General features: G+C 41.0%; 2 protein-coding genes across 3 annotated transcripts; one reads left to right on the top strand and one right to left on the bottom strand.

The window, feature by feature from the left end:
- Positions 1–364: 364 nt before the first annotated feature.
- sprtn (SprT-like N-terminal domain) lies at positions 365–5239 on the bottom strand. The gene is made up of 5 exons (XM_023429995.2): positions 4638–5239; positions 4359–4458; positions 3728–3856; positions 3325–3619; positions 365–2651 (listed from the first exon to the last, which is right to left on the bottom strand). The coding sequence occupies exons 1-5, from the start codon at positions 4970–4972 to the stop codon at positions 1609–1611; spliced, it is 1902 nt and encodes a 633-aa protein (XP_023285763.1). The 5' UTR covers positions 4973–5239; the 3' UTR covers positions 365–1608.
- A 621-nt stretch (positions 5240–5860) lies between these two features.
- On the top strand, positions 5861–10330 carry exoc8 (exocyst complex component 8). 2 transcript variants are annotated; one of them, XM_023430279.2, is made up of 5 exons: positions 5861–7141; positions 8308–8561; positions 8696–8944; positions 9257–9685; positions 9774–10330. In XM_023430279.2, exons 1-4 carry the CDS (start codon positions 5992–5994, stop codon positions 9662–9664), a joined length of 2061 nt encoding a protein of 686 aa, XP_023286047.1. In that variant the 5' UTR covers positions 5861–5991; the 3' UTR covers positions 9665–9685; positions 9774–10330. The 2 variants fall into 2 exon arrangements, with proteins under 2 accessions (XP_023286047.1, XP_023286046.1); XM_023430278.2 differs by having other exon boundaries at positions 9257–10330.
- Positions 10331–11628: the final 1298 nt, after the last annotated feature.

Genomic DNA, 11628 nt, shown 5'->3' with positions numbered 1-11628 from the left:
CAATGAAAACAGATGGTTAAAGCTGCTTAAGGCAACACTGACACAAGTATAAACAACTAATGTTACTATTCTCAATAATGGCTGTTCACCTGAAATATAGTGCTAAAAATGACCACTACCACTTCATTGTTGCATTTTAAATCACTTAAGGTTATGTAAAGTAATTAAGATAGTTTGGCTTTGCCTAAAGCCGAGATTAACAAACCTTTATGACCGACAAAACAAATCAGTGTCTAGTTGCAACATGAGCTGTGACAAGTTCAATCAAACACATTGTCTCTTTCGAAGGATTTTAAGGTTTAAAGGCCTGAAGAGGTGAAAGAATCCAACGTTTCACAAGAAAACAAAGCAACAACTAATGCTGTGAATATTTGATCATGCATGAGTGCATTAAGTGTTCATTTATTATTACACTTAACACTTTTTAGCATCAGGAGTGATGATTATTTGTTAGGTCCTGGCATAATTTCAACTCCACACAAAACATTCAGGTAAATGGAACAGTAAAAATTTTGTAAATAAAAATTATTTTAATTAAAAGTTTTTATTTGGCAACAAAACTTTTAGCAATTTCCTTTAAAACAAACAACAACAACACATAAAACAACACACATAGAAAATCCTAATGTTTTCGCAGTCAAAAATCTGCATTTAGTAATTTAAACATTTCCCTAAAAATAATAAAAGCTAGCAAAAACATTTTAAGCCGTCCTCAAATTTTCCACTGTCGACCTGACTGATGAAGTGCAAGATGGGCGCGGTGTTGAAATAAATAGCTAGCGAGTGTGAAATCTGATTCCCGCAGATCAGCAGAGGTCAGTCGGCGTCTCGTGCTGCCTGAAGGGCAGCAGATGCAGAACTGAGGTGGAGAACACTTCAGACTACAGGAACCAGTCCACAAGCATCCACCCGCAGAGGAGGCAAAAATAACCTCTCTCTACACACACACACACACACATGAACACACACACATACGAACACACACACACACACACACGACACTGCAGCTTGTGAATTTAGACCTTAACCGGTATCATCATACTGATCAATCTCATCAATTGCTTCACTGCATTACAAATGTCATAGCTTTTTAATGTATTCCAGCCCAATGTAGGAAGCTCTGCAGTGAAATAATTCATAAGATTAGCACAGAACTGATCAGTGTGATAAAAAATAACATGAGTATGAATCACCATCCATGAATTATTCTAAAGTTAAAACAACAGTGTTAAGGATTCGGGTGAAACTTTTACCAGAATTTACTTGTGTTCTCTTCGTTTTGTTTTACCTGATGTGAATAAAAACTAATTTAACGTACATTATCTGTTAAACCCTCCTGTTCTCTCGGTTTCCTAAGGCACGAGCTGTCAGACAGGCACTCGTGATGGCAGGATTATCATTAATATTGACAACCACAAAGAAAAACAATCCAATCTCGTGGTTAAACCATCCAACCAATGCTTTAAAACCAAAAGTGTAATTGTAATAACACTGAATATCCAATATCAAAACAGCAAAATCCCTGAAACTTCTATTGACTTTCCTGAAGTTGGTTTTATTGCAACATCTCTTCTGCATTGTCCTCCTTATCAATCTGCTCCTCCCTGTTCACGAGAGGCAGGAATCAAGATGCTGGTTGATCTTTGACTCCTGCACCTTTGCTTGGCACACAGGACAGCTGACCATCAGCGCGGAGGAGGAGGAGGAGGAGGAGGAGGTGGAGGTGGAGGTGGAGGTAACGCTGTGCAATGCTGCAGAGGAAGGAAGAGAAGATGTAGTGGAAGATGAGGAGGAGGAGGAGGAGGTGGTGGTGGTGGTGGTGGCAGTTCTGTGCTGCATTGCAGGTGTTTTTGTCTTCGTTGACTCCCTCGATGCTGCTGCTGAATCGCTGCCTAAGGTTTTCTGGAAGAAGTCAAAGATGCTGGCTGAGCTGTTGCGGTCGTCCCACGGCCTCTTCCTTGATGTCTGACCCCCACCGGCAGCTCCTAGCGTACTGTCACTGTTGGAATGATTTAAATATTTTGACTGTAGTGGTTTAGCAGGGCTGCCTTGACTAGATTTGCTTGGACTAGGTTTAGATGTGCTGGCAGAGGAAGAACTTTGTTGTTTAGGAAAGGAGGAAGAGGCAGAGGCAGCACTCGTGGTACTCTTTGGTGATGTCCATGAATCTCTTTTAGTTTCTGTATTTGAGGGGGAATGCCCAACTGATTTCCTGACACCTATGCTGTTGAAAAGGTCTTCAATGGACCTTTGCTTTATTTTCTCTGCTCCCAGGCTACTGCTGCCGCTGTGGGGTTTAGGGATTCTGACTGGTGAGCCACCGATGTTGACAAAAACCCTCGTATTACTGACAGACCTCTTTACAGGTGGCTTCTGCCCCGTGGATGCTGCTGGCCTGATGGAACGAAAGGCAGCGGAGATCCCTGTTTTATCAGGGCCGGAGCGAACAGGAGATGTGAGACTTTTAGCTGGGGATGAAGGGGTGGGGAGTTTCTTGGGAGGTGAGACGGGGCTGGATGTAGGGGATTTCACAGCAGGCACCGGTGGTTTGTGAGAAGGGGAGGAAGACGTAGAGGACTGTGACTTCACTCCGAGTACGAAGCCTTTGCCACTAAATGGGATAATATTCCTTATGTCCTGTGATCCAGAACCTGATGGAAGAAAGGAAGCAAATTATGAGTCAAGCAACAAATTTTTCTTTGAGTCGTCTGTGCAGATGAATCATTCTAATACGCTGAAATAGAATTGAAATAGAAACTCAGTCCTTATAATTTTACATTAAATCAGACTTCATTTTTGATAGTACTTGTGATCAGCACTTCTTCTTCAATATCCACTCAGTGTATTTACATTCAGTAATTTAGATCAGATCAAAGGGAATTACCTTTGTAGCAAGGCTGACAATATACATACAATAAAGAATACAATGCTACAATTACTTTACTATATAGTTTTTAATGTTAGTTGTGGCGTCCACCATTCCACCTGAATACACGAGCGGCTCAGAGGAAGTGATGCACGTATGTAATCCAGCATTACAGCGAGTGATTTTGTCCTACTGATAACAGCACCGCTCGGTACTGTTCACTCTTCTGCAGCAGTATCACAGCTGTAATAAGTTGCTGCTAATGCAGACTCAATATTTCCTATGGCTGCTGCTTCATATGAAAAGTAGTTCACTGGTGCAAAACAGAGTGGCTTTTATTGTGAGATCATTCTTCAGAAGTGGCAACCAACTTGTTCTGTCTTCAGTGCACAGTTGACATCATTTGGAAAATACATAATCTATTTCAGCTGAATACATAGAAGAGGTTGGTGCATCACCTGTAGTTGTAGTTGTAGTTGTACTTGAAGCCTTGCCATTTCCTGAGGCCTTCTTATCTGAGGTCTTCCCGTCCTTCTTGCCTTTCTTGCCATATCCTTCAGGCTCCTTGATCTTGGTGTACGCCCCGCCACACGTCCTCCGGTGGTCCTCCCACCAAGGGTCCAAAGAAGACGGAGCCCGGTTCATGGCCCTCTTCACGTAGCCAAAGTAGGGCTTGCGGTTTTGACAGGGCCCGTTGCATCGCCACCAGTGCTGTCGGTACACATCAACCTCATCATGGAAGCTATGGTAGATCTGATGAGACAACAGAGAGAAATTTCAGATGGTTATTTTATTGTTTAACGTATAATAACGTAAAATATTGGCTAACTGCTTAAAATGAATAAAATAAAATATACCTACAGTAATATTTGTTCCAGTGGCCTTGTTGATTCGGTTCATATGTTTGCAGAACTCGGGTCCGTGACCATCTCTGTCTCTGTTGTTCTGGGTCACAAACAGGAGGGCGTGAATCATTTCATGGAGGAGTGTCTGGGGAAACAAAAAAAAAAAACATCTGTAAATATCTGTCTGAGCACATGGGATGTTTGAGCACACACAAACATCCCAGATACAATCACATACACTAACACACAGTTGGAATTTGAAATCTGAAGGAAAATATGTCCTGACTTTCAGAGAAAGAGTTTCTCTTGTGTGTAAGAATTATTTTGGATGTATTTTATAGTATGTAACCAACAATGTTTCTTTAGCTCTTCATGCATTATGGCTGTTATGTTATTTAACCTCTAATTCCAGTATTAGTAAACTAATTATATACATTTCAATCTTCAAACTAAATTGTTTTACTTTTGTAAAGATACAGCCTTGTGTGTATGTTTTCAGTGTTGTTGTGGTCATTATTCCCCCTTAATTAACGTTTTGGCACAAATTATAATCTGCGAATTGAAATATTTCAACAGAAATTGTTAGAAAGGAATTAGAGGAGATTAGATTTGATAAAATGCTACATCAATGTAACTATCCACCTCACCTGAACCAGGTCTTTTCTAGGTCTCAGCTTCAGCAGAGGCTCACTGAGTCTGATCGAACACAATCCACCTCGGCCCTCGTAAGAACACACACCAGCACACCTAAGACAAAATGAAAGAGACATTAAATACAACACACACAGGCCTTTCGTGAAGCCCAGTGGGGAAAAAAACATCCCGCACTCTTACTCCCACACCACTTTACCGCATTTAGATATCAGGGTGATCTTAGCCTTACAGCAATATCAACACAAGAAGCTATACCATAACAAGTGACTTACAGTGTCATTCTGGGGCTCCACTTAACCTCCACACCGCTGAGTTTTCCCCAGAAGAACATGTCATTGAACTCCAGAAACATGGCTCTGACATCGGGGCTGGGGTCCAGTATCTCCCAGGACTCGTCCACGATGGACAGCGGCCTCTCAGGCTGGGCAGCGGGCTTAAAGTAGGGGACAACATCACTGCCACCTCCAGGGGCTGCATCCACTTTTCGTTTCTTACTGCTTTGTCCGAAGCCGTTATCCTCAAAACAGTCTGATGGAAATAATGAGGTCTCATATTCACTGTCAAACTGCTCCTGTAGCTGAATAGCGAGCAGAAAATCCTCATCCATTATGGCAGAAAGAAAGGAAAATGGCGATGGAAGTAACCCAAGTTAGCTACCCCGAGGTACCCTCTGTTAAAAATATACTTTCTGTTAAAATCTTTTGCCTTTAGTCATGATTTCACCGTAAAATGCATCATATCTTCTTGACGACCGAAGATGTTTGCTAACAGTCGCCAACAGTTCCTTTTCTTCTTCTGGTTATAGTGGCCGTTGGCAAACATTTTCCGGGTGCATTACCGCCACCCACTGATCTGGAGTGTGAACTAATATTATATTATATTTATACCAACCAAAAAAATATAATCAAAGCAATAAACTATTTAACCATAATACAATTAATAAAAGTTGAACCAAATACAAATAAAAAAATATATTTAAAATTCATTAATATTTTGAAAACTCTTCTTTTTAGTTGATCATAACACAACCAATTTCCGCTAAGGATTTAACGGAAAAGACTGTGCAGTGGTGGAACATAACTGAGTACATTAACTCAAGTACTGTACTTCAGTATAGTTGTGAGGTACTGGTACTTACTACTTACTACTTGAATATTTACACTTTATACCATTGCATAGTTTACGCTCTAGTTTTTTCTCACGAACCTGACGAAATCGAAGGAGTGCATGCTGGGATGCGTAGTCTTCTTTAATTTCAAGTCGTTGGCCAATATAAAATCCAACCGTGGTTTTTTATTGTCGTTTAGTGGTTAAATTCATGAAAATTAATAACAAGTCCGACATATATAGTTTATAATTTAAGTGCTGTGATCAATAACGATATTAGCTTGTGCGAACCAGTACGAACGAAAACGTATCATTTAAAAATTCTTGTTTTGATGAAATTTGTTGACCATCTTTTTTTCCTGAATGCCGTGACGTTTGGGTGTTAACCAATTTACAGCTTCCTGTTTGGGTTGCAAAGCGGATATGAACCGAGGAGCCTCTGTAAACTCTTCTCTTGACTAAATTATACCCATTTTGTCAGCATTTTGTTTTAGTAAGTGAACACCCGCGCGACGGAAGATGTCGGAAACGGGAAACCGACTACGGAAACTGCTCGAATCGCCTAATTTCGACCCGCAAAATTACGTGAAGCAGCTGTCACAGCAGTCCGATGGCGACAGAGATTTGCAGGAGCACCGTCAAAAAATCCAAAACTTGGCCGACGAAACGGCTCAAAACCTAAAGAAAAATGTCTACAAGAACTACAGACAGTTTATCGAGACGGCTAAAGAGATTTCCTATCTGGAGAGTGAAATGTACCAGCTGAGCCACATCCTGACAGAGCAGAAGAGCATCATGGAGAGCATCACTCAGGCCTTGTTGTCCACTGACAAGGATGAGACGTCGAAAGAGATGCAAGCTGCTTTCCCCAAAGAAACAGAGGAGCTGAAGCAGAGGACGCTCACCTCACTGCTGGAGAAAGTGGAAGGGGGTAAAAACATCATGGACACCCCAGGGAGGCACCTTGTCTACAATGGTGACCTTGTTGAGTTTGATGTAGACAACATGTCCCCCATCCAGAAGGTGCACGCTTTCCTCATGAATGACTGCCTGTTAATCGCCACCTGGCTGCCAAACCGTAGAGGCACTGTCAAGTATAAATACAACGCCTTGTACGACTTGGAGAGCTTCGCTGTGGTCAACGTAAAGGACAATCCTCCCATGAAGGACATGTTCAAGATCCTCATGTTCCCAGACAGCCGCATCTTCCAGGCAGAAAACAGCAAAATCAAGAAGGAGTGGCTGGAGATCCTGGACGAGACCAAGAAGAACAAAGTCACCAAGGACAAGCACAAGAAAGAGGAGGAGGTCCCTACTTCTCCTGTAAGACCTGAGGTGTCCACCAATCCTTTCGATGAGGAAGATGACCAGCCGCCTGATGCTGAAGAAAATGTGGACCTAAGCCTTGAGTGGATCCAGGAGCTGCCAGAGGATCTGGACGTCTGCATCGCCCAGAGAGACTTTGAGGGCGCTGTGGACCTGCTGGACAAGCTCAACGAGTATCTCAAAGACCAGCCGGTCACCCAGAAGGTCAAAGAGCTCAGATCCAAGGTGGATGAGCGTGTGCGGCAGCTGACTGAAGTCCTGGTTTTCGAGTTGTCCCCAGATCGGTCCCTTCGTGGAGGACCCAAAGCCACCCGGCGGGCTGTGTCCCAGCTGATCAGATTAGGTCCTTCTTTTTTTTTCATCAGTAACAGCACACATCAACAAAAAGTCAGCTAAATACACTCACATTTGTTTCACATTTGCACAGTTTTTGGTTAAAAAATGACAAAACAGTCATATATCAAACTAATTTTAGGTTTATTTTGTGTCGATCCACTAACTGATTAATCAACTAATCATTTTAACTTGAGTAAAGAGTATCTCTCCTTAGATCTTTTTCTGTCACTCAGGGTTTAAACATCTCAGTTGCAGGATAATTGCATATTAAGATTCTTGTTTGCGGAGCACTGACAACACAAACTTTCTTTTATAAACTTTTTTATACTGTCAGAATAGTTTCTCAAGTATCTATCGTAGTTATCTAATCGTGTTTTTTAATGGCAAATGTAATAAATATGATATTTGACATTAGGATTTAGTGCAGAATATACAGCAGACAAGACATCTTAGATTGGATCATTTTTGTACAGTGTCTCCACAACAGTGTGGGACATTCATTAAATTATTTGGACCAAACTCAACACACAGTTCTAGTGTTAGAACATACAAGTAAAGTGTATATCAAGGATGAGCAAAATCACAGCTTGGGAACATACTGACAGAGGAAGGAAGGAGGGAAGGAAGAGGATGGAAAATACAAATGATAAGAGATACACAAGAGATGGATCTTAGAAATACTGAAGTTGTGAGTCCAGATTGCCCCAGAAAGTAATTAGTTTTTGATTTACCACCAACCAAACTCTGCAACATTTCCTGAGTATTAAAAAGGGCACATTTATGTATATTTTGTTCTAATATCTTCTCAAAACCTTCCTCACACTGCCATGTTTGTTGTATGATGGTAGAGAATATTAAGTTCCATTCAGGTTTTTTTTTTTTTAAATAGTCAAATATGAAGATCCTTCACCAAAAACATTAGAATCAGCCTTTTGTAAAAACTTGTTGCAGTCTGTATGTAATTAGAGACTGTAAACACCTCTTCATGTCATGAAACTGCCAGAAATATTTCCCAGGACATGAATTTTGTATCATCAATCATATCTATAACCCTGACGACAGATTAAAATGTCCAAATCTAGAATTACATCAAAAATCTGGACTACATCACTATATAAAGTCATACATTTGCACTCAATTTAAATAGTTTTCTACTTTTCTCCTGTGTTGCAGGCCAGTCCACGAAAGCCTGTGAGCTGTTTCTGAAAAACCGAGCTGCTGCAGTCCAGACGGCCATACGGCAGCTTCGCATCGAGGGAGCCACGCTGCTCTACATCCACAAACTCTGCAACATCTTCTTCACCAGCTTGCTGGAGACGGCCAAGGAGTTTGAGATGGATTTTGCAGGAAACACGGGCTGCTACTCTGCCTTCGTGGTCTGGTCCAAATCAGCCATGAGGATGTTTGTGGACGCCTTCAGCAAACAGGTAGGACGAGGAAAAGATCAAGTCGGAGGCTCTTGAAGGCTAGAAAAGATGATTTATTGTGGCATATGGCAAACAGAGACTGCAATATGTCTTCTGAATATGCAAAAAAAATGTCCCTTTTCTTTCTGAACCAGGTGTTTGACAGTAAGGAGAGCCTGTCCACAGCGGCAGAGTGTGTTAAAGTGGCTAAAGAGCATTGTCAACAGCTGACAGAGATTGGGCTGGACCTGACCTTCACCCTGCAGTCTCTGCTGGTCAAAGACATCAAGGCGGCCCTGCAGAGCTACAAGGACATCATCATCGAAGCCACAAAGCACCGAAACTCTGAGGAGATGTGGAGGAGGATGAACCTCATGACCCCCGAGGCGCTGGCTAAACTCAAGGTGCGTTTGGCTTCTGCGTTTGTTTTTCATGTTTTGTCTTCTCTTATTTTATTTTAGTAAGCAACATTTTTGATAATCCAGTTGTTTGTAAGTAATTTGTCAAGTAAAACAGTGAGGATTTGCTGCTTTGTTTGTTTTATATCAGTTTAAACTGAATTTCTTTTTAGGGGGGGGGGGGGGGGGGGGACTGACTGTTGGTCAGTGAACACATAGGTACTGAGTTTTATTAACAACAAATGCTGTCGTGTATTGCTGTTACGAATCACTGTTTATGGTGTTTTAACCTCAGCGTATGTGTGTTTTTCTCTGCAGGACGAGATGCGCAGCTGTGGCATGGGCAGCTTCGAGCAGTACACCGGTGATGACTGCTGGGTGAACCTGAGCTACACCATCGTGGCCTTCACAAAGCAAATGATGAGCTTCCTGGAGGAAGGCCTGAAACTCTATTTCCCCGAGCTGCACATGGTGCTGCTGGAGAGCCTGAGGGAGATCATCCTGGTGGCCGTGCAGCACGTGGACTACAGCCTCCGGTGCGAGCAGGACCCTGAGAAGAAGGCCTTCATCATGCAGAACGCCTCCTTCCTCCACGACACCGTGCTGCCCGTGGTGGAGCGCAGGTTCGAGGAGGGCGTGGGCAAGCCGGCAAAACAGCTGCAGGACCTGAGGAAGAGCACGAGGCCGGTTCGAATCAACCCGGAGAGCACCACATCTGTGGTCTGAGACTGATATCAACTTCTTTAGGTCATTTGAAAACAGATGTGAATCTGCAATGTCCTGGCAATTTCAACTCCCATTTTAGAAATAACTGCTAGATCTTGTTTGTTTTCAGACTGCAGGACAGGAAATGACAGATGCATCACGGATAAAGTTGCATTAACAACAGAAGAAAGATACCTCAAGATAGGTATGTGTAAAAAGCTACTTTGCACCTGAATTTGTACTGTGTCTCATAAAAATACCCATTTTGATTTTGGCTGATACGGATGAAAAATGATCTGTATGCTTATATTCTGATTAGACCTGTAATGTTATGTGCAGTTTTGGGCTCATGTGTGTTTTCTCTTGATAACACAGTTGATTACAGAAATTGGCAAAAAATCCTTATGGCATATCTGTGTACTCACTGAGAAAAGCCAATGTTTATGTTGTTTCAAAGTTTGGAGGTAATCTATTGTGATGTTTGATCCAAAGTCACTTATCACTGATTTTTCTGCTGGACTGTTATTAGACACTAAATAGTGTGCTAGCATACTAGTACTGGATAAAAGGGATGACTGAGAAGAAGATGCACTGGTAAATGTTCATTATTATAATAGTCAAAATGTATAAGTTTGTGTTTGACAGTAACACATGAAATTGAATAAAGATCACCTTGCACAAATGCAATCTTTGTTTTATTTATATAAACAACACACTGCCCAGCTATACTATATTTTCACAGCAGACATTTTGCCTTGTTAAAGCACAGAAAACACAGGTGTAATTCATTACATTAACAACGGCTCAGCTCCCAGTGAGTCAGCGTGCATGATAACAAGAGCCTGGAGCTGACAGCCTCTGTTACTGTCTGTAACTGCACCTTTGTTTTCACTTTATCAGAAAGATCTGCAGTGAAAAAGCCTATTGACACTGAAGTCAAGACAAAGACATAATTTACATATTTTGTATTGTAATTACATGTTTGAATGATGAGCATCACTTTTTTTTCCCCCATGCATTGAAGCATTAATTATTCTTAATCATTACCAGATGATTCAGATTATAGACTTTTTTCACAGCAGCTATTTGACTTGTCATAGCAGGAAATCACAGGTGGAACTAATGAAATTAACGACGGCTCCCCTCCCTGCAATTACTGTTATTAATTACACCTGTGTGACATGCCTGTTTCAGCCTTAGTTTGCAACCTAGTATGCATTGTAATAGAAAAAGCCTGTGTAAAACAAATCAGCCAAACAAAATTACACAGTTTTAACAGGCGTGTGTTGTGATTAATAAACTCAAGCTTGCAGATGATTTGATAAATCTAATCCTCTGTCTGGTATTTGGCAGAACAATCATCATTTTTCTGGATAAACTCAACCTCACGTGCTTATTTGATGCAGTTAATGGAGGTCAAAACTGATAAATGATATAGAATTATTACATATATTATTATATAGAATTATATTCTTTTGATTGTCTTGAACTAAAATCATCTACAGTACATATGTTAGTATAGAGAGGAGCACTGAAGCACTGCCTGTACTTCCACCGTACGGCACATAGCAAAAAAGCATGTCTGTACAAAACAAAAGGTCTATAATTAATTTATGTACTGACAATTCTTCTTAGAATATGACATCAGATAATACCAAAATACTTCCTGATCCTTGTTTCAAGGCTGTACTGCCCTCTTGTGGCAGCTCAGAATCAGAGAATATTAAATATCGTCACCTTGATATAGATTCTGCAGATGTTAAGGAAACCTTCATAATCTTTTTTTATATGAAAAGTAAGTAATAATAACATTAGCAGAGGCTGAGTTTTACATTAATTGTGGTGTTCACTGAATTATAAATACCTTTCATCAGGTCCAGTGTTAAAGTGTATTTCCTGGTTATATTTATTTCCCCTTAATGAACTGTATTAGGAAAAATCTATGGACTCAACAGCCTGCTTTACTAGAAAATGGCAAGATCTAA

The sequence above is a fragment of the Seriola lalandi genome, unplaced genomic scaffold, assembly GCF_002814215.2.
Source record: "Seriola lalandi dorsalis isolate HSWRI2012SDOR001 ecotype SW California unplaced genomic scaffold, Sedor1 jcf7180002054901, whole genome shotgun sequence".
Classification (NCBI taxonomy): domain Eukaryota; kingdom Metazoa; phylum Chordata; class Actinopteri; order Carangiformes; family Carangidae; genus Seriola; species Seriola lalandi.
This window is presented reverse-complemented; position numbering and strand designations above follow the sequence as displayed.

Coding starts and splice junctions, on each gene's coding strand:
- sprtn (XM_023429995.2), bottom strand. CDS start 4,972: ATGGATGAGGATTTTCTGCTCGCTATTCAGCTACAGGAGCAGTTTGAC. Junction 4,459..4,637: donor TGGAGCCCCAGAATGACACT/GTAAGTCACTTG, acceptor ATTTTGTCTTAG/GTGTGCTGGTGTGTGTTCTT. Junction 3,620..3,727: donor CCACTGGAACAAATATTACT/GTAGGTATATTT, acceptor TTGTCTCATCAG/ATCTACCATAGCTTCCATGA.
- exoc8 (XM_023430279.2), top strand. CDS start 5,992: ATGTCGGAAACGGGAAACCGACTACGGAAACTGCTCGAATCGCCTAAT. Junction 7,142..8,307: donor GTCCCAGCTGATCAGATTAG/GTCCTTCTTTTT, acceptor CCTGTGTTGCAG/GCCAGTCCACGAAAGCCTGT. Junction 8,562..8,695: donor TGGACGCCTTCAGCAAACAG/GTAGGACGAGGA, acceptor TTTCTGAACCAG/GTGTTTGACAGTAAGGAGAG.